The sequence below is a fragment of the Chiloscyllium plagiosum genome, chromosome 3 (genome assembly GCF_004010195.1).
Source record: "Chiloscyllium plagiosum isolate BGI_BamShark_2017 chromosome 3, ASM401019v2, whole genome shotgun sequence".
In the NCBI taxonomy this organism is placed as follows: domain Eukaryota; kingdom Metazoa; phylum Chordata; class Chondrichthyes; order Orectolobiformes; family Hemiscylliidae; genus Chiloscyllium; species Chiloscyllium plagiosum.
In genome coordinates, this window is record NC_057712.1 from 31,717,943 (window position 1) to 31,741,736 (window position 23,794).

The 23,794-nt window shown below is 39.1% G+C and overlaps 1 protein-coding gene across 1 annotated transcript in view; it reads left to right on the forward strand.

Annotated features, from left to right (window-relative positions):
* Nucleotides 1–23,794, forward strand: part of LOC122548600 (CUB and sushi domain-containing protein 1-like) — a 2,366,391-nt gene that overhangs the window by 2,259,731 nt on the left and 82,866 nt on the right. The window contains exon 58 of the mRNA XM_043687435.1: nucleotides 9,272–9,445. Within this exon, the coding sequence (XP_043543370.1) occupies nucleotides 9,272–9,445 (174 nt within the window). The remainder of the gene's footprint in view (nucleotides 1–9,271; nucleotides 9,446–23,794) is intronic.

A 23,794-nucleotide genomic window follows, 5' to 3' on the forward strand; every position in this document is an offset into this window, starting at 1 on the left:
GAATAGAATGGAATAGAATCCCTACTGTGTGGAATCAGGCCATTAGGTCCAGCAGCTCTCCAAAGGGTATCCCACTCAGAACCATACCCCTACCCTATTACTCTACATTTCCCATGGCTAATTCACCTAACCTGCACATCTTTGGAGTGTGGGAGGAAACCGGAGCACCCAGAGGATACCCATGCAGACATGGGGAGAATGTGCAAACTCATCACAAGCAGTTGCCTGAGACTAGAATTGAACCTGCGTCCCTAGCACTGTGAGGCAGCAGTGTGCCGCCCCTAGAGTAGATTTTTCATTCCAAATATTTTATTGAGTTCAAATTCTACCATCTACCATGGTGTGAATCGAACCCGGGTCTGTTTAAATATTGTTGGCTTCCATGAGCATTGTTTGAAGGTTACTTGCCTCCACTTTCCCTGGAGTGGAAATCAAAGATGGATTGAAACACTGAAACAGAGAGACAAGCACATTACTAACTGTACCATGCTGGCACTGAATGCAGGTTCATATCTGCTGTACTCAACTCTAGATTGCATCCGTGTCAAGCACAGTGGCTGCAGCACCTTCTAATAGTCAGAGAGAGAATCTGAGAATAAAAACACGCTCATGCAGTGGCTGACAGCTCCCAATCAAACCAGGTAGTGAGCTGCACATTAATCCCTGAGCTCTATTAATATCGAACCAGCTGAACAAAAATAAAGAAAATTAGGGAAAGTGGAGGCAACTAACCTTCAAACTGTGCTCATGGAAGCCAGCAATGTTTAAGCAGACCCGGGTTCGATTCATGCCACGATAGACGGTAGAATTTAAATTCAATAAAATATTTGGAATTAAGAATCTACTGATAACCATGAAACCATTGTTGATTGTTGGAAAAAATGCTTATTGGGCTCACTAATGTCCATGAGAGAAAGAAATCTGCCACCTTTACCTGGTCTGGTCTACATGCGATTCCAAAGCCACAGCAATGTGGTTGACTCTCAACTGCCCTCTGAAATGCCCGAACAAGTCATTCAGTTTTATCAAGTGCTACACGATCCCAACAAAGAAATGAAGCTATATAGACCTCCTGGCATTGACCGAAGCATCACACATGACAGTGACAGAAAAAGCCCTTTCTACCTTGAAAAGTCCTCCTTTTACACATCTGAGGGCAACTGCCAAAATTCAGAGATCTGTCTCACAGACCAGTCAAAGTGGCCAAGCAGGAATGTGGAAGAACACAGCAGGCCAGGCAGCATCAGGAGGTGGAGAAGTCAACATTTCAGGTGTAACCCTTCTTCCGAAATGTTGACTTCTCCACCACCTGATGCTGCCTGGCCTGCTGTGTTCTTCAAGACTCCTGCTAGTCTACTTTGGATTCCAGCATCTGCAGTTTTGTTTTTGTCTCTCAGACCAGTCAAGCAATAATCTGACATTGTCTATAAGATGAGATTCGGTGAGTATGATTATGTCCCAGACGCCACCATCACCATCCCTGGATACGTCCTGACCCACCAGAAGGACTGACCCAGCAGAGGTGTCGACACAGTGGTATACTGTCAGAAGGGAATTGTAATGGGAATCCTCAACATTGATTCTGAACGCTATGAAGCCTCATGGTTTCAGATTAAACATGATCGAGCAAACCTCCTGCTGATTACCACTGTCCTCCCTCAGCTGATGAATCAGTATTCCTGCATTTGAACAACACTTGGAGGAATACTGAGGGTGGCAAGGACACAAAATGTACTCTGGCTGGGGATTGTCAACCACCAAGAGTGGCTCGGCAGCAGCACTACTGATCAAACTGGTTGGGTCCTAAAGGACAGAGCTGCCAGGCTGGGTCTGCAGCAGATGGTGAGGCAACCAATAAGAGGGATAAATGTACTTGATTTAATCCATATCAATCTGCGCTATAGATGCATCTGACCATGAAAAGTTTGGTATGAGTGACCATTGCACAGTCCTTGTGGAGGCAAAGTCCCTCCTTCACATTGAGGATACCTTCCATCGTGTTCTTTGGCACTATCACAGTGCTAAATGGTACATCTAGCAACTCAACACTGGGCATTCATGAGGTGCTTTGGGCCATCAGTGAATGTACTCCAGTACAATCTGTAACCTCATGGACTGACATATCTCCCACTCAAATCATTAACGTCAAGCCAGGAAATGAATCCTTGTTCAATAAAGAGTGCAGGTGGGCATGCCAGGAGCAGTACCAGTCATACCCAAAAATGAGCTGTCAACCTGCTGAAGCTGTCAAACAGGACCACTTGGATGGCAAACTGCATATGCAGCAAGTGACAGATAGAGCAATGTGATCCCACAACCAACAAATCAGATCTAGGCTCTGCAGTCCTGCCATTTCCAGTTGTCAAAGGTGGTTGACAATTAAGCAACTTACTGGAGGAGGAGTCTTCAAAAATATCCCAATCCTCAATGATGGAAGAGCTGAACACACCAGTGCTGAAGATAAGACTGAAGCATTCACATCCAACCTCAGCCAGAAATGCTGAGTGAATGATCCATCTCTGTCTCTTCCAGTGGTCCCCAGCATCTCTGATACCAGTTTTCAACCAATTCGATTCACTCCATCTGATATTAAGAAATGGTTGGATACCGCAAAGGCTATGGGACCTGAAACATTCCAGCAATTATACTTGAAGATTCATGCTTCAAAGCTTGCCACTTCCCTAGCCAAGCTGTTCCAATACAGTTACAATGTGGAAAATTGCCCAGCTATGTCCTGTTCATAAAAAGCAGGACAAATCCAACCCGGCCAATTACCACCCTCTTTGTCTACTCTTGTTCATCAGTAAAATGATGGAAGGTGTCATAAACAGCGCTATCAAGCAGCATCTGCTCAGCAATAACCTGCTCAGTGACACCCAGTTTGGGTTCTGTCAGGGCCACTCAGCTGCTGATCTCATTATAGCCTTAGTTCAAGCATGGACAAAAGAGCTGAAATCCAAAGGGGAGGTGAGAGAGACACCCTTGACATAAAGATCTCATTCAACCAAGTGTGGCAATAAGGATCTCTAGCAAAACCTGAATCAATGCATATTAGAGCAAACTCTTTGCTGGCACATAAGCAGATGATTGTTCTTATTGGAGGTCAGTCATCTCAGCTTCAGGACATCCCTGAAGGAGTTCCTCAGAATAGTGTCTGAGGCTCAACTGTCCTCAACTGCATCATCACTGACCTTGCCTCCATCATAAGGTCAGAAGTGGGAATGTCTGCTGATGATTGCACAATCATCATGACTCCTCAGATCCCGAAGAAGCCCACATTCAAATGCAACAACATCTGGACAATATCCAGACTTGGGCTGACAAGTGGTAAGTGACATTTGTGCCACACAAATGCCAGGTAAAGACCATCTCCAAAAAGAGACAATCTAACCACTGCCTCATCATTGAATACCTGGGGTTTGCCATTCACCAGAAACTCAACTGGATTCACCACCTAAACATCATGGTTACAATAGTGGGTCAGATGCTAAGAATATAGTGGTGAATAACTCACCTCCTGACTCGCCAAGGATTGTCCATCATCTACAAGGCACAAGTCAGAAGCGTGGTGGAATAGTCCCCACTTGCCTGGATGGGGGAAGCTCCAACAGCACTCAAGAAGCTTGACACCATCCAGGTCAAAGTAGTTCATTTAATTAGCACCACATTCACAAACATCCATTCCCTCCACCACTGATGTTCAGAAGCAACAGTATATACTATCTACAAGATGCACGGTAGAAATTCACCAAAGATCCTTAGACCACACATTCCAAATCCATGACCACTAACATCTGGAAAGACAAGGGCAGCAGATACATGGGAACACCACCATCTGTAATTTCCCTTTCAAGTCACTCACCATCCTGACTTTGAAATTTACCGCCATTTGTTCAGTTTTGCTGAGTCAAAATCCTGGAATTCCCTCCCTAATGGCATTGTCATTCAAACTACAATACGTAGACTGCAGCGGTTCAGAAAGACAGCTTACCATGTCCACATTAAGTGCAACTAGGGACAGGCAATAAATGCTAGCTAGCCAGTGATTCTCATATCCTATGAGTGAATAAAAAAAAGCATAGAACATTGAACAGTATAGCACAGGAATAGGCCATTCAGCCCACCAGTCTGTGCCAACCATATACTATTCTAAATTAATCCCATCTGCCTGCACATGGTCTGTATCTCCTCTATTCCTTGCCCATTCATGTGTCTGTTTAAATGCTTTTTAAACTTGACCATTGTATTTGTTTCTACCACCTTCCCTGGCAGCATGTTCCAGGCATCTACCATCCTCTGCATAAAAAAACTTGCCTCACTTTTCTCCTTTAAACTTGCCCCTTCTCATTCTAAACCTATGCCCCATAGTATTTGACATTTCCAACCTGGGAAAATGACTTTGACTATCCATGCTTCTCATAATTCTATACAATCCTATCAGGTTGCTCCTCAACCTCTGACAGTCTAGCGAAAACAAGGTTTGTCCAATTCCTCCTCATAGCTAATAATCTTCAATCCAGGCAACATTCTAGTAAACCTCTTTTGCAACTTCGCCAAAGCCTCCTCATCCTTTCTAAAGTGTGGAAACCAGAACTGCACATAATAACGAACTGACCTTGGAAAATATTTTCCCAAATTCACTGTCACAAAGTTCAAATTGTAAAAAAATGTTGGAAGTAAAAATGCTTATAATTCAGCAACTTTAAAATTCTAGCAGCACACGTTGTGGAGTAAGTCCATTTGCTCTCAAGTGAAATTCTTATATAAAAGCAATAGCTATCTTGGTAAAAGTAACTTGAAGAAGGCAAAGGCTTCAATTCAACCTTTGCCACTTTCATTGTTATGGCAGACATTCATTTTCCACCAACTTTAGCAAACAGGTAACATGTGATTTCAATTACTGCATGAATTTGTTTCTCATTTGTTTTCTCTGAGCAAAAATTTATTGTATTTATGCTTACCAACTTTATTGTATGTTATGTTCCTCGCTTTCTAAAATAAAATCGTGTTTAACCATGGAACACAACACAGCAAGGAATTTAATTCCAAGCTAGTTATTTAATTCCAAGCTAGTTATTTATACCCTAGAGCTGTGATAGCTGTTTTCCAATTAACAATTCAACTGCCAGTTACTAATTCACTAAACAAATTTTCCTCATTTTTGTTTAGACTTATGCAGGCTTTAAGTTTTGATATTTAGTTTAAAGGTCAATGGGAATTGGTTTCATTGTTAGTTTTGGTTAGTTAACTCTGTAAGTCAGTTCTACCTACAATCAAAGTGTAATGTAGTGAAGGAGGTAAATTATTCATCTTCTGCTCAACTGCAAATGATGGTCTGACCTGTCACCTGCTCTGAAGCAGCTTTTACTAAGAAAAACCACTGTATTACTTTTCGCTTTCACATTACTCTCCAGTCTCTGGAAGAGAGACCTGGGCAACTATAAGTAGGACACTGCTTACCAACCTCAAAACTTCTGTGATGAGTATCAGCAAAAGCCAATAGGGTAATCATTTCAAAACCTGACTAGCTGCCTCTAAACATCTGTGAAGGTTATTCTGCAGCTGTTAGAGTTTGGCTGCAACCAGAATAAATCAATAACTCCTCAAGTCTCATGTGGCTTTTGTTAAGAACAGACTGTTTGATGATTGCTGTTGTCTAGCAAGTGAATGAGTGATTACTTGTGCTTCTTATCTATTGCCCAATAGATAAGTATAGGTATCTATACTTCTTTTAACTGGAATATTCTGGGTGTTAGCTGCAGTTTCCAATAAAGTTATAATTGAAGATTGGAGTCCTGCCTATTTTTGCTTGTTTTTATTTTAAAAGTGGGCTCCCGCCTTGCTCCTGTCCATTGTAATCCTGCTAGTGAACTAATGAAATAGCATGCAATGCTTAATATTTCCTCATATGACCTCTACTACAAAATATACAACAGTGTCAACATTATTATAATAATGAGTTCCTCTTCAAGTCCCACATTGTCCAGACTCAGGCATGTACCAGTGTTCCTTTATTGATTGAAAGACTTCAAATTCCTGAAGTAACACAATTCTAGCACAACAGCAGCAGTTCAGGAGGATCCATCAAAACTATCACAGACCAAAGAGGGATAGGCAGAATTTGTAATATGGACTTTGTGGTTATCCCATGTCCGCTTGAACACAGAGAAATTAACTCCTTTAGTTCCTTTATTGTGTTTTTGTGATGACAACAGTTAACTTATTTTAATATACACTGCAGCAGAGAGGATGGAACAGACTTGTCCAATGAACCATTCCATTACTTACATGTTCTTTGTATACAATGCCTTCATTGTGAAATGTTTCACCTGATATACAGTTTCTTTTTAAAAAAGAAGCAACAAGGCAGAACTCGTGCTGTGTACCACACTCCTGTTTTACCCAGTCCATGACCTCAATGAATGGTAGACCAGTTTGAATGGAGTGCACCAATGCAGCATGATCTTCTTGTCTTATGCAGTTTAAAAACTTGTTTGGAAGATTTTACTACTGTACTGCAACAACACTGGCAGACAAAGAAAGAATTACTACAATATTGCATCTGTACTATGTGTAGCAAATTTTACAGCAATAAAATTTTAAATAGTATTGATGAAAACAAGAATACTAACTTTGAAAAGATTACAAATTGTATTAAAATTCTACAAATTGAAAACAGATTTACTGTGAAAAGAATTAGAAAAAAGATTGAGAATAAAAAGGTGGTGGCAAAGTAATATTGTAATTAGGTGAAAGGTGTGAATCAACTCCTCTCTTTTCAACCCCCTAGGTTGTAACAAAAGTTTTTTTTGTTTCATTTCAGTGCATAGCTAAATCACGTCAATTAAGATACATTAATTGTCAAAATTCAAAGGAGCCAATTGCAAGACTTATCTCCTAATGAAAGAAAGAGGAGTTTTATTACTTCGCAACTCCAGGATTAATAATAAAAGATTATAACAAACACACATAATTATCGGCAAAGTTTAAAATAGGGAGAGTATTATAGGAAGACAATGAATGTGTAGTTTAAAAAGTTCTTGGGATCATTGAGTTGTTGAAGTTTAACACAAGACCACAGCTGTTTACTTGATGAATTGTATCATTAGCTGCAGCAACAGCAGAATTTATGCAATGCTTGTGTTTGCGATAAATTGAAATTTCTCAACTTGCTTTATTATCAGTGCTGGCTTTCAACATTGAGAAATAGGTGATAAGGGGAAGAGAAAGTGAGAGTTTGTGTTTCCTAGTCTTTGCTGTTACAAATCCATTTTTCTTTTCTCTGCTGAAAAGCTATTTGCCTGAAATACGGTTAGAGTCATAGAGATGTACAGTATGGAAACTGATGCTTCGGTCCAACTCATCCATGCTGACCAGATAACCTATAACAATCTAGTCATATTTGCCAGCATTTAGCCCTTTAAAATCTTCCTATTCATATACCCATCCAGTTGTCTTTTAAATGTTGTAATCATATCAGCCTCCACCACTTCCTCTGGAAGCTCATTCCATACACGCGCACACCCTCTGCATGAAAAAGTTGCCCTTAGGCTCCTTTTATATTTCTCATCTTTAACCTATGCCCTCTTGTTTTGAATTCCCCCATCATGGGGAAAAGAGCTCGTCTATTTACCCTCTCCATGTCCTTCAGGATTTTATAAACCTCCATAAGGTCACCCCTCAGCCACCCCAGCCTATTCAGTTTCTCCCTACAGCTCATATCATCCGACCCTGACAACATCCTCGAAAATCTTTTCTGAACCCTTTCGAGTTTCACAACATCCTTCCTAAAGCAGGGAGACCAGAATTGCTTGCAATACTGCAAAAGTGGCCTAACCAATGCCCTGTACAGCCATGATATGACCGTCCAGCTCCTATACTGAATGCACTCACCAATAAAGGCAAATATACCAAATGCCTTCTTCACTATCCTATCTATCCGTGACTCCATTTTCAAGGAGCTGTGAATCTGTACATCAAGGTCTCTTTGTTCAGCAACACTCCCCAGGATCTTAGAATTAAGTGTATAAATCCTGCCCTGATTTGCCTTTCCAAAATGCAGTACATCACATTTATCTAAATTAAACTCCATCTGCCACACCTCATCCCATTGGGCCATCTGATCAAGATCCCGTTGTACTCTGAAGTAACCTTCTTTGCTGTTCACTACATCTCCAATTTTAGTGTCATTTGCAAATTTATCACCAAACCTCCTATGTTCACATCCAAATTATTTAGATGAATGACAAAAAGCAGAGGACCCAGCATCAATCCTTGTGGCACACCACTGGTCGCAGGCCTCCAGTCTGAAAAACAAGCCTTCGTCACCTCCTGAGAGCCAGTTCTGTACCCAAATGGCTACTTCTCACTTATTGCATGTGATCTAACCTTGCTAATCAGTCTACCATGAGGAATTTTGTCAAACGCCTTACTGAAGTCCATACAGATCACATCTACCACTCTTCCCTCCTCAATCATGTTGATTATCCCTAATCAGTCCTTGCCTTTCCAAATACATGTAAATCCTGTCCCTCAGAATTCCCTCCAACAACTTGCCCACCACCGATATCAGATTCACTGGCCTATAGATCCCTGGCTTTTCCTTACCACCTTTCTTAAATAGTGGCACCACGTTAGTCAACTTCCAGTCTCCTGGCACCACACGAATGGTTATCGATGATACAAGTATCTCAGCAAAGGGCACAGCAATCTCTTCTCTCACTTCCCCCAGAGTTCTGGGGTACTCCTGGGGATTTATGCACCTTTATTCATTTAAGACATCCAACACCACCACCTCTGTAAAATGTACATTTTTCAAGAGGACTATTTATTTCCCCACAATCCATATCCTTGATGTACATTTTGAATTATCATTAATTTTCTCTTCGAATACCAGCATTCGCCATATTTTGATTTTTACCCTCTGAGTATGAATATCGGTACATTTCTGAGACATTTTATAATTAAAATAAATTAACCATCCATAATCATGGAGTGAGTGTTAATATTGGTTAGTAGTTCACTATTTAATTGCACTATTTCCATTTTAAATAGCCCAGCCTCTGACTTTACTGATATTGAAGATATATATTGTCTGAAAATGATATTAATATCACCCAACATTGTAGATGTCTTGTCCTCCTTTTGGTGAAAATACCTGCAAGATTTTGACAACTATTTTAAGTTTTAAAATATTTAATGTAGCATTCTTTAACTTGTTTAAAGCAACTCTTGTGACTCGACCTCTGATAAAGATCATTTTGTTTTCCAGCTATTTCATGTGGTCATCCAGACATTCCTGCAAATGGTGAGCTATTTGGAAACAAGTTTACCTTTGGTTCTGTAGTTCGCTACTCTTGTGTTGGAGCTCGAACTCTGATTGGAAATCATACTCGTGTTTGTCAAGAGGATGGTCACTGGAGTGGTTCTCTCCCTCATTGCTCAGGTATAATGCGTTGCTTAATACAGGGGAACCTCAATTATCCGAATGACATGGGCAGGGAGTATTTTGCTCGGATAATCAAATGTTTGGACGACCGAATGTTCAGCTAACACGGTTTACCTAAGCATCGGGACCTTGAGATCTTGTTCGGATAATTGGTTTTTGGATAACCGAGGTTGCACTGTAATGCAAGCAGCATAGAAGTGACATTTTGCCTCCTGTCTGCCTTTCAATTCAGTTGAAACTGCGAACATTAACGGTTCCTTCTTTGCGAACATGAGTGATTATAAAGTCGCATTTCCCTTAAAACTTTTGCCAAAACCTTAATGCTGTGTCCTTGCACCATAGTTAAATGAGTACAGTTGTGTTTCTTGTGTCACACCTCATTGGGATAACACAGTGAAAATCAAGCCCCACTCTTCCCAGAGTCTCATAAACATTATATTAAAAAAAATCAAAGTGTGCAAAGTCCCCAATTTACCTTTTTAAGAGACCCAAACTAATAGAGAATATGAACATGATTTCTGGACTATAGTCTATTACAAAAAAAAGATTCTAACCACAGGTAAACAACTATGAACTATTGGCATACAATCCTATTATTAAATTCGAAACCCCACCTCCTAACTCCCCACTCACCTTCTTTCATTCTGTTTCCCTCATACACATGCACATAGATTTTAAAAAGTCATGTTATGGATGGATGGGAAAAAAATGGGGAAGTAATTCAATGGTCGCGTCCACAAGGAGGTTATCCTTTCGCTTACTGGAATTTCCTGCTTTTTCAATCTCTCCTCTTCAAGATCTTTTTGTTTCTTTGCAAGAGGCACAGATGATTGGTACACTAACTGCCAAGTTTCTTAGTTACTAATTAAAGACCACATATTGCAGCAATTGGTGAGGGAAAATAAGTGGGTTTTTCTCGAATTTTGATACGTTATGGGAGAAAAAGTCGAACCATTTGACCTGCCAGCAGTATGAAGGCTTCTGGTAATATCATTCACATCCACAAACTGTGCAGCTACCCAGGAGCCAAGCAGATCATTATTGTCAGGTTGGTCATCAATCCACTAAGGAATCAGCAACCTGTCAGCCGACTCTCTCTTAGTACACAGCCCCTGATACTGGCATGTGTACAAACTGCCTCTCCCACCGCTTGAGCAAAGCAGCAATGTAATCATGATTTGGAATGTGTTTCATTAACTTAATTTTTAAAAGGACAGTAATTCATCACACAATCCTTGGTTTTGAAATAATACTCCCCTCATTTCAATCCACAATCAAAATGACAGAAAAGTAAAAAGATATAGATTATGCACTTCCTTACTTATCTAAACTTGTCTAAATCTGTCAAATCTCGCTTCATCTTTCTGCAAGAAGAACAATCCCAAGTTCTCTAACTAGACCATGCAGCTTCCTTCAAAGCATTCTTGTAAATCTTCTCTGCCCCCCCTTTGTGGACCCTCATATCACTCCTATTGTTTAATGCACAATTCCGATGAACAAACAAGTGGAAGAGGATTGATGTTTTCTCCCAGTTAGAAAGAGAAGAGAGGGACAGCCGGATTCAAGGGAGAGGACGAGGACGATACCATAGGGAGGTGAGGAAATGGGATGCAAGATCTAATAGGAGATCAATGACTGTGAGGTGACAGAGAGATATCATTTATAGCAAATATACAGAGAATTGTGATATCAGTCAAAAACAACTTTGGGAAAGCAATGCATTCCAAGAGCTAATTCAATGCCCTTCAAGCCAGTGAAATGCAAAGCAATTGTTAAAAATCACATACATTAAGAAAAACGTAATAAACTTCAAATGCCCAGATATCACGCTGAAATAATTCTGGTAAACAGGATAAATTGATCAAAAACCTGATTATGTGAATACATCTGGGTAAGTGTCAGCCCCCACACACGAAAAGCATTTTTATGTCAATTCTGTTTTCTTTTACATTTCCCTTAGTAAGATAGCCAAGAACAAGTAGTCTCATACACATGAGATGTAATAAATTTTGACCTTATGAAGCAGCAGTTTTATTCTGCCTGTATGCCCTGACTTATCACCATGATTTTATTTTAAATGATAGCACAAAATGCTGAATTTATATATAAATAGCAGGACTATCAAAGGTGATAGATGAGAAATACCAGCTGCCTTCAGGTTGAATTATGAATGAACAGTACTTTTTAGCTTCAGGAAACAGCTGAAACATTTTGTTAGACAAATTTTTGGATTTATGAAGAACAAAATCAAACACCTGTAACTCTGTCTCTTCATGGACAAGTTAAAGTATAAATACTTGCCTATAATACATTAACTCAAAAGATGGGAAGTTGTTCAAGACTTGGAGGCCAAGTCATTAAATATATTCAATAAAGTCTTTTTTATTTCAGTTTAAACAGCATCAGAGTATATAGCGAAAAATTAGGAACATGCAGAGAAAAATTATCGGCCATGATCATATTGAATGGCTGAGCAACTATACTATGCTGAATGACATAGTGCTATCCCAAATTTCTGTATCTCTACATGGAAAATAAATGGATTAGAATAGATAGTTCTAGTGGGATAGGCAACACAATGTAGGGGTACGATATAGTGGAAATATTCCCTTCATAGAAACTATGCAAAACTATGGATTTACTTAAATACGTTACAACTTTGAAAGTGTGGAATTGAAATGAGTACTAATAGTGCTAATATAGCATTTTAATGGGACAATTCAATAGTATATTTTATCCTAAATGTGACAAGAGATTATTCCTGCATATTTTATGCTGTGATTGAGTTCTTTAGCTTTATGGCTTCTAGGTATAATCAACCTGGAATTAAGCATTTAAAAATCTAAAGAACTGCAGATACTGGAAATCAGAAACAAAAATGGAAATTGCTAGAAAAGCTCAACAGGTCTAGTAACACCAGTAGAAAGAAATCCGATTTAATATTTCAGGACTCTTCCTCAGAACAGAATTAAGCTTTTTTTTTTAAAATATAGAATTCCAGCTCCTGCTGTGTTTGCAGTTTGACTGACTGAAATTGTGAATGGGGACAACTTAAATTCTCAATTTGAGTTATCAGATGACCAGGCCTAAACCACAACATTGGAAAAATTTGATCCACCTCATTCTTGCCAGCAGCTCTTAGGCATGAAACAGAGCATTGAAAAGTGATTGAGAGTTGTGAATAGATATGCAGATATTTTCTGAGAAAATACATTCTCACAGATAATGGGAAATAGAACTTGCATCACTTTTAATGGTGACCATGAGAGTTCATACAAATTGCTATTGAAGGCTTGATTGGTTCAAGAAACAAAACACTTTGATAAGGAACTGTGCCATACAGCATATAGATTTCAACTTTATTTTGCCAATGGACATCAAAAAGCCAAGCTAATAGTGGGCTAGTTAATTGTTTCTTTGTAACCCTTACCAGAATGGATGACAATTGTTAGGTTTCCAGCACCAGATAAATATCTAGGGACTTTTCTTGGAGAATTTGTAGCTGCACATGTGTTGGGTCAGAGTGACTCACGTAAAGAGTATGCCCCATTTGCTGAATCTGCCAGCCACTGAATAGTATCCTCAGAAGCACACCTCAGCATAATTCAACACCATTAGAAACAAAAGAGTCCAGTTCAAGAGTTTTGTTAAAAATCCTAAAGTTCAGTTACTGCAGACAAATTGTAAGAGCGTTTATCCAAAATGAGAACCCATGTACAAACTAAAAGTTCTGTGGATGCTGGAGATCTGAAATAAAAACAGAAAATGCTGAAGAAACTGAACAGGTCTGGCAACTTCTGAAAAGGAGTCATATTGGAATCAAAATATTAACTCTGTTTCTGTCTCCACAGAAACTGTCAGACTTGCTGCAGTTCTCCAGTACTTGAGCACTTTTGTTGGTATGATTGCTTTTATAAAACTAAATACTGTGCAGGCTTTCAGCACAATGGACCAAACAAAATAATAATGGAATTATAATGCTTAAAAACAATAGAATTAATAATATCCACTTGGAGATTCAGCTGAATGATGCAGATAATAATTTAACTTAATGAGTGTTGATGGGGATCTGGAATCACACTTGCTCAGCAATTTAAAAGAAACAGCAGGGGAATTATTGGTCAGCATGTTGCCTTGTTGACTGATGTAATTACCAGGAAAACACATACAAAGCACACTGCCAGTGATTCAGGAGCTTGTCTTTATTCTGAAGCCACCTCAGTGATCACCCAGCAAGGTGCTTTTGTTCCTCACTGTTCTCAACAACTGGCAGCAATGTTTCCAAGTCATCGGACAGCTGTTCAGGCAATTACCAACAGTTGGCCATAGTGACTATTGACATGGGAACCTTCACATTTTATGATGATTCCTGTTTGTGATGCTGTTGAAAACAGAATGCAATTAAGACTGTTGAGCTGCAGGGAGCTAACACACACTGTTTGACAACCATACAGTAAGCACATTACACATTGAAATAACAGAACTGAGGCTTTAAGATTATTAGACTCATTTTGCCTGGTTGAAGTATTTCCTTTAACAATACAATCAGTTGTGTTTTAGAATTTATAATTCTTAAAAGCATCCTAATTGTAATATATTTAACTTCATGAATCATTGAAATCTCTATTCTTAAAATTAATGTTGCTGCTGAGAATTTTGTTAGCAATTGTCACAAAAGTTTGTGTGTTTTATAAATAGGTAACATTTAGAATATAAACAGTCAGTTTTGTGACATTGCAAGTTTTGGATATTTAATTTAGAATTAACATTGATCAAAATGATTTTTTTCAATGTTGCGTGACAGGAATTCTCAGTAAACATTTTAATTAGATTATTTTCAAGTTTACTGATTCATTATATAAGGATGAGAGAAAAAACTACCATCAATAGTATTATTGTTTAGAAGTTTATGCTACACATACTATGTCATTCTCTGCTATTTATTAAGTGTTTAATTAATTGTTTAACATGTTCACTAAAAATAACAAAGGGGAGAATGTGATCTGAAAAGGTGCATTGGAAAACATCAATAACTTCTGCTCAATAATTGGAAATCAGAAAATGCAGTGAAACCTTGTACAAAAATCAATTGTCAATTGTGATTTTAGCAACAGGTATAGTGGACTATGATAATTATATTAACATTTAAGCCAACAGTTTGTTGTTCAAACAAGCAAACTACCTAAGTGAACCAATGATTCAATTTTAATCAGTATTAGGCAATTTCATATGTGAAGTGAATTCCCACAGTTGATTCCAAATAGGTCATTTTGTTATGCATTTAACTCAAGCTGAACACATGTATTATCCTAAACATAGATTTCCACTAGTTTGAAACAAATTTAATTTGTTGTATTTTACATGAATGTATAAAACTGTTTATTGCCACAGTCTAAAATCACCGTACACCAAATCATATTCCTGTCATGAAGACCTGGTGAATTCACCATATGGCCAGTGAACAGAATAAATACAGCTAATTTAGTTCCTTTTTGGTTTGAAATAGTTCATGTTAATGTGGACAAGCAACCAAACCTTTGCTTAAACAGATTCACTGCTAGCTTATTCAAAGCTATTGCTAATGACCCTTTACAAATGATGAGATAAGATTATTAACTAAGATGGAAGTAAGTGCAGAGAACACAAAAGAATACTTGTGAAAAAGAAGTCTTAATACCTTTCTAATGTATTATTGGGGCCCTTTGCTTGAATTCCTTGTTGCTGTGATGATTTCTGCAGTTGAATAGTTGATGTTTTCTTGTGCAGATGGACCAGCAAGACAACAGATTTTGGGAGAGAAGAAAGATTCCTTGTTCTAAACTAGTTCTGCACTTTCATACTGCCTAACTTTCCTTAAACTGAACATTATTGGGTTTCTGTTAACTCTGTTTTTGTTCCCTTTGATCAAGTTTCCTCTGTAAAGGTGATTATCAAAGCCTCCTTCTTGGAGGTCCACACACTGGCTTTTTTTTAAAACTAGGTTTTTTTTTAAATATACAGTTCAAAACTCAAAATGGTGGTCTGCTAATTTTGAGGAATTAAGGGTTGACAAAGCAAAGATGTGAACACTTCTGTGTCCCTTTGAAGTTCTTCCTCTTGCCTGCTGTTTCTCTCTGAAGTTTGAATTCTTCCATCTCAATTGTCTGCTTGTAAACTCCTGGTACTTGACAATTCTTACCACGCTTCAACACATCTTTCTGTCATCTACCTACAGCTTACAGAAGCCATGTCTTTTTTTTTAGTTTCTCGTGTTTAGTTGAAGTCTGATTTAGTTTTATTTTAACAAAAATCAATACTGTAAAATCCCCCTGTGTTCACAGCACCTTATTATATAATGCAAAATTACAGCATACTGAATCATATTCTAATCACTCTTTTGGCAATTTATTGAACCACTTCTTTCTTACTTCCCATTAAACTTCATCAAGATTAAATCTGTCACCTGAAGTCCAAAATAAAGGCACACCCCTCTTTCGGAATGTTCTCAAGACTATTGGAAATACAACTTGCAAGCCTGATGATCATGGCCTGCATGCAGACTGACAAGATGGTGAAGTATTCAACATTAATTTCAAACCTCTGCTGTAAATTTTGAGTTGCAGATGACTGCCAGCATTCAGTCATAATCTCACATATCTGACCATCTTGCTAACATTTAATTGAATGCAGTAGCATACACATTCACTTCCTTGGCATCCTGTCATCTCAAATATTACCCCCAACCCAACAACCAACTGATGAAACTCCTCAAGTTCGCTGAAACCATTCATGCTGAACCTCATACAGCTACTCAATGATTTTTTTTTCATCCGCCTACTGCCTGCCTTCTATCTTGTCCCCTCTCCCCAAATGGAATAACTTTCTTGAACAAGTCTACAAGGAGACATCCTTTGGATCAAAATCGAGAGTGTGGTGCGGGAAAAGCACAGCAGATCAGGCAACATCGGAGGAGCAGGAGAATGGACGTTTTGGACATAAGCCCTTCATCAGGAAAGAGGCTTGTGGGCCAGAGGTCTGAGGGAAAAATGAGAAGGGGTGGTGCTGGGATGAAGGGAGCCCCTCTCCCATTTATCTCTCAGCCCGGCCCACAAGCCTAATTCCTGATGAAGGGCTTATACCCAAAATATTGATTCTCATCCTCCTGATCTGCTGTGCTTTTCCAGCACCACACTCTCGACTCTAATCTCCAGCATCTGCAGTCCTCAGTTTGTCCCTTCCTTTGGATCAAGGAATATGAAACACAGGAAAACACTGAAAAGTTTCTTGTGACTAGTACTATACTCCAAAAGATAACTGTATTTCAACAGAATTCAAGTTCACATGAACCTACCTCCAACTTGAAAATATTTAAAGATTCTGCATCCTCCTTTGAGGAAAGGAGTTCCAATACTCTCAACCTTCTGAGAGAATTTTTTTTCCTCATCCCAGTCTTAAATTGGCCATCCCTTATTTTTGAACAATGAACCCTAGTTCAAGATTCTCTCACAGAAAGAAATATCCTTTCCGCTTCTACCCAGTCAAGTTCCCACAGGATCGTATATGTTTCAATTCAGTCATGTCTAACTCTTTGAATTCCCAAAAGAGTATAGACCTCTACCATTTGGCCTTTCCTCATAAGGCAACCATTCATTCCAGGTATTAGTTTAACCAACTTTCTCAGAACGGCTTCCAATGCATTTACATCCTCCCATGACTGTCAAGGCCAGTACTTTACACAGTATCTGGACACATTCTCACCAATGCCCTGTATAGCTGAAGTATGACCTCCCTACTCTTGCACTTATTTCCACTTGGAATAAAACATAAACATTTATTAGCTTTCCTGATCACTTGCCATGCCTGCATACTAATCTTCTGTGATTTATACACTCAGTCACCCAGATTTGTCTGTATCCCAGAGCTCTTCAAGCTCTCAGAACTTAGATAGTATGCTTCGTTTTTGTTCTTTCTATCAAAATGGACAATTTCACACTTTCCCACATTGCCAGATCTTTGCCCTCTCACATAACCTAACTATATCCTTCTGTAAGCTCCTTATATCCACTTCAAAACTTGCTTTCCTACCTATCTTTGTGTCATAAGCATATTTAGTGGCCATACCTTCTCTCCCTTCATCCATTTAATTTCTTTAATTGTGAAGTGTTGAATCCTCTGCGCCAACTTATCTAGCAAACCACTTTGTAACATTCTGCCAGCCTGAAAGCAGACCCATTTATTCCTACTCTGCTGCATGTCAGCCAGCTAATCTTCTCTCCATGCTTATATGTTACCCCTCACCATTAGCTTTTATTTATTTTTATTTACTTGTGTGCTCTCTAGTAAAGACTGACATAAATATCTGCTCAATTTATCTGTCATCTTCTTTTCTTCTGTTATGAATTCCCCAGAATTATTTTCTATAGCTGTTTCAACTTTGTTCAGCCTTTTCTTTTTTAAACATCTGAAGAAACTTTTTAAAAAATCTTTGCCTACTTTCTCCCATATTCTGATTTTTCCCACTTTATTAATCTCCCAGTAATTCTTTGATGTTTTTTATGTTCTGTCCAATCTTCTGGCCTGCCAAATATCTTTGATAGTTTTAGTTAAACACAGATGCCATGTCTGTCCCTTAGAATTGTTATTGTTTGTTGGAATGTATCTATTCTGTACTTTCTGGGCTATCCCCTTAAATGTTTTCCAATGCATCTGAGTTCACGTATCTCTCAAATTAAACTACCAGTTCACTTTTGCTTCCTCTCTTTTCATGCCTTCATAATTTTCCTTGTTTAAATTCAAAATAGTAGTCCTGTACTCATATTTCTCTCCCTTAAACTGAATGTAAAATTAAATCATATTATGGTTTGTGCCACCCAAAAGCACTTTTTACTATAATATCCGTAGTTAATTCTAGCTTGTTGGTGAAAGCCAGAACTTTCTTCATTGCCTACTTAAAACCAAGGTTTTTCACTGGATACTCTATTCTTGCTATTGTACAAAGAATAACCACTCTTGCCAATGGTATTAGTGTGTATTCCTTTCTAAATCCAAACCTGGTGGAACTCTCAAATTCCTCACCTTTGTCCCTATCCTTTTTACTCAGAGAATCTCAGCAGCATCTTAGCCAGTTTATTCCACACACAGCAGACGTACATCCACTATTGTGCACTTGAAAGACTCTGTCACCAATACTTTCATCATTGGACTGAAATTTCTTGTGACCAATACTGTGACCTCTTTCTGATCTGTATTGCCCTTTGCTTCCTCCATTTCATGCATGGTTTTGAATACTTTTTTTAAGCCTTTAGGACAGTTAATGGCGTAGAGTACTTTGAATTTCCCTTGAAACATCAATTGACTAAACTCTGACCATTTATGGGGAATCTTTCATTTATTGTAAATCCCTAAGCTGTCTGCTTGTTAAAATTATCAACAGCATTTTTGTTTTCATTCAGTTGGTTACAGGTCTCCTCTTGTACTGTGACCTGTACCTTGACTGTCTCGCTAATTTGGTAACTCTGTGTCATCCATTTTCAGTCATATCAGTGATTACCACCCATGTGCTGCGGATGCTGCTGAGAAGTGATGCTCTCCTAGGAAGTTTTTTTTTTACATTTATTACCACCTGTGTATATTTATCCACACATTTAACTCCAAACAAAACTAGAAATGTATCCATATTTGATACTTCCACACAGTCTAATAACTTAGAGAATCCCTACAGTGCACAAAGAGACCATTCAGCCTATCTAGTCTGCACTGACCCTCCGAAGAGCACCTCATCCAGACCCAGAGCCCCCCTACCCCAAAAAAAAACTAAACCAGCTATTCTGGAGTCCTGGCACTGTGAAGCAGTGGTGCAAACCACTGAGCCACAGTGCTACTAAATTAAATTTTGGCAATCCTGCATACGGTTAGTAAATTTTATTACGTACTCGTCCATAGTATTATCCTGTCTTTCTAAATTTGACAAAATTTGACCATAAGCAGTCAGTAGATCATCTTTCTTGATTAATTTTATCCACACAAATTAACAGTCTGTCCAAACCTTCATCTGTGTTCAAATCATCAGTCTCCAAAACTGAACGAAAGCTCTTTGTATGGTAACAAAAGTCTGATGGCTAAACTTGGCTTCATCTTTTACGTGATTACTTCATTCTTCAACTCATCATAAGGCTCATTTTCAGAAAATAGGAGCAGAGGAATCATATCCTCCAAAACTTTACATTTTGATGCACCCATCTTCTGCAACCAGTGTTACACTCTAAAAGATAATGGCATTTAAATGGAATTCAAGCCCACACTTTTTTGTGAGAATTTTATTTCAGTCGACGCACTTCATTAAACAAACACTTTGCTGATTATGAGCTCCCCATATTTACACAACCACTTCAAACTAAATTAACTCTTAATTAACATATCCAACACACAGTGTCTCATTCAGTTACGTCTCAGACATTTCTTCAAATCATATCAAATTTTGGTTATCAAAACTGCTTTCAATTGTTTTCAACCCTCATGATCAGAGTCTCCCTGTTAAACATGTTCAGGCCAAACCAGGACTCTTGTCCAACCTCCACTGTTGGGGCGTTAGTGTGAACCCTTAATGCATGTGCAGAGGCACAAAACACACTGCACATTACTGAGGAGTGCCCCCTCTATAGCTAAGTGATGGGCTAATTGTCTCCAGGAATTTGCATTTGCTCATTAATCACAATAATAGCTGAATGTGACATTAACAGGCAAGATGCATGTAACAACATACACACATTATTTGTAATATTGCTTAATAGTCATAATGTCTTATTATATTTAAGACTTTTTAAATCAGGTTGGTAAGGAGGCTGGTTCTTATATACAGATAACAGTCAGATAGATAAGTCTGATTCTCACTGTAGAACTTGTTTATCCTTGCACATCACTTTCCTCGATCAGACAGCTCATACTGCATTGCACGTCTGATCAGCACCTTGTTCTCCCTTGGCTCTTATTTCACATTATTTTGTGGATCCTCTGGAAAGACTGCAAGGGATGCGCAGAAACGAGTTGGAGAATGATTATCCTCAAGTACGCGTATTGTCAATCTCTGTGCCAAGGGCTTTGAATGTAAGGTCAGCAGGTGGCACGGTGGCTCAGTGGTTAGCACTGCTGCGTCACAGTGCCAGGACGCAGGTTCAAGTCCAGCCTTGAGAATCTGTGTGGAGTTTGCACATTCTCCTGGTGTCTGAGTAGGTTTCCTCTGGGTGCTCTGGTTTCCTCCCACAATCCAAAGATTTGCAGGCCAGGTGAATTAGCCATGCTAAATTGCCCATAGTGTTAAGTGCCTTAGTCAGAAGGAAATGGGTCACTGTGGACTTGTTGGGCTGAAAGTCCTGTTTCAACACTGTAGGGAATTTAATGTAATCTAATTGATGATGGTTCTTCATCCCCAGTGTGTTCTTCCTCTGATTGGAAAGATTCCAATTCTTTAGTATGAATTGTGACAAGTGGAGAGACAAATGTAAGAAATTTGAGTTTACACAGTTTGCACTTGTGAGTCAGGAGATATTTTGGATTGAGGGCAAAATGGGATGAAAGAAAGAAGATTTGGCATGTAGTTAAGCCACCATTGAGTGCCTTCAGCCTCACCTGCAGCCATGACCTGAGCAGTGCCCCTTAGCATGATGGTTAATTTCTGTGTAGGATTAAGACATGCTGGCAAGTTTATTCTCCTGTGGCTCTTTCCTTTCTGCTATAATACTCTACCTTCATCTATCAGAAAGAGTAAAGAATGCCAATGCAATATGTTTGTTATGATTGAATGGTCATCATTGTGCGAGTAAGCTGTGAGATTTGAGTGTGAGACTTGCAACAGTGATGAGAGTGAGGTAGACAAACTTCATTGAAAGCTTGAATATTGATTGCTGGGATTGTTGGCAAGTGTAAAATCATGATTTAAGCAGTGGATAAATCCACAGTTAGGGTACTGAGGCTAATGGTGCAGTTGGCAGGGTGTACAATTTTGAAGATTGAACTTACTTATCTTCACAGCTTGTGCTGGATAATGAAACATTTTCTTGTGTTTCAACCTTTTTCTATACTCCTGATATTGATTGCCATTGTTGCCCTTTTCCAAAGCCTCTCAAATATCCTCCTGTTTGACTTACAAATGCAGAATGTCTTTTCTGTTCTCCATATCTTACACCAAGCCGTCTGGTGCTGTGTCTAAAAACCTTGGTGCAGCTTTTTAAGTATGCCACCATTCCATAATGTATCACAGGACAGATTCAGAGTTAAACTAACAACTGTCGCAGAAAGAGTCATAAGATACCTCCCCTTTTAAAAGGTGAACACAGTCTTTAAGCCACACAAGCCACTCACGATATCAAACCTGCTGTGCATGAACACAGCAGACAAGTAGCATAGGTTGTGCTGGCTGCATATTGCGATCATGTATAATGCACTAATTTATGGTGCTGCTGACAGCACAGTGAGAGGCATGGGTTAATCACATATTATGACTTTTGTGTGCATTTCAGGGGTTTATCTCCTTCAAGCTGCTATTTCTACTCAATCCAGTTTGATTACTATCTGTTAACTCATCAATCTAATGCTAACTACAACCTCAAATCTTTATTGCAAGCAACTCATTGCCATAACGTCACCTTGTGTGAAGGTATCTATGTTTCTGCTAAACATTTAGTTTTTAATTGCTGAATGGATAATTGACTTCTGCGGCATGATGATTTGCAAATTGCTTAATTTCCTCTGAAGTTTCTAGAATGTCAGCTCCCAGGATTGCCATGATCCAATCGCACAAATTCCTGACAGACTAGTTATGCATTTTCCACAGTTTAGCTCTAGTTGTGTGCATCATCATTATGCAGTTCTGCTAACAGAGCTAAATTAGAAAATCACCATTTTCACATTGCCCTTCAAGTAGACTTAAGGAGAAACCAAAGCAATTTTGCAAATACATTAAGGGCAAAAGAGTAACTCAGGACAGAATGGAACCCCTTAAAGATCAACGAGGCTGTCTACATGTGCAACCACAGTACATGGGTGAGATACTAAACAGATATTTCACATCAGTACTTACTGTAGTGAAGAACATTGAAGCGAGGGAACTTGGGGAAATAAATAGTGATGTCTTGAAAAGTGTCCTTATTACAGAAGAAGTAGTGCTGGAGATATTAAAACGCATAAAGGTAAATAAATCCCCGGGACCTGATGATTTTAGGGCCCCTTGCTGAGGTATTGGTATCATCGACAGCCACAGGTGAGTGCCAGAAGACTGGAGGGTGGCTAATGTGGTGCCATTATTTAAGAATGATACTAAGGTAAAGCCAGGGAGTATAGACCAGTCAGCCTGATGTCAGTGATGGGTAGGTTGTTGGAGGGGATTCTGAGGGACAGGATTTATGTGCATTTGGAAAGGCAAGGAGTGATTGGGGTAGTCAACATGGTTTTGTGTATGGGAAATCATGTTTCACTTGATTGAGTTTTTTGAAGAGGTGACAAAGATTAGTAAAGGCAGAGTGGTAAATGAGGTCTATATGGACTTCAGCAAGGTGTTCAACAAGGTTTCACACAGGAGACTAGTGAGCAAGGTTAGATCACATGAAATCCAGGGGGAGCTAGCCAATTGGATACAAAATTAGCATGAAAGTAGGAGACAGAGGTGTGCCACAAGGATTGGAGCTGGGCCCATTGTTTTTCATCATTTATATGAATGATTTGGATGTGAATATTTGAGGTATGGTCAGTAAGTTTGCAGATGACATCAAAATTGGTGGTATAACAGAGTGAAGAATGTGTGCAGATGGAGTTTAATTTAGATAAATGTGAGGTAAGACATTTTGTAAGACAAGCCAGAGTAGGATTTATAGGGGCTTGGAGAATATTGTCAAACATAGTTCTGTGAAAGTGGTGTCGTACTGGGTAGACTGGGTGGTGAAGAAGGTATTTAGCATGCTTGCATTTATTAGTCAGTGCTGTGGTTCTGTTCGCCGAGCTGGAAGTTTTTGTTGCAAACGTTTCGTCCCCTGTCCAGGTGACATTCTCAGTGCTTGGGGGCCTCCTGTGAAGCGCTTCTGTGGTGTTTCCTCCGGCATTTATAGTGGCCTGTCCCTGCCGCTTCCGGTTGTCAGTTTCAGCTGTCCGCTGTAGTGGCCGGTATATTGGGTCCAGGTCGATGTGTTTGTTGATGGAGTTTGTGGATGAGTGCCATGCTTCTAGGAATTCCCTGGCTGTTCTTTGTTTCGCTTGCCCTATAATGGTAGTGTTGTCCCAGAAACACCACAGAAGCGCTTCACAGGAGGATCCCAAGCACTGAGGATGTCACCTAGACAGGGGACGAAACATTTGCAACAAAAACTTCCAGCTCGGCGA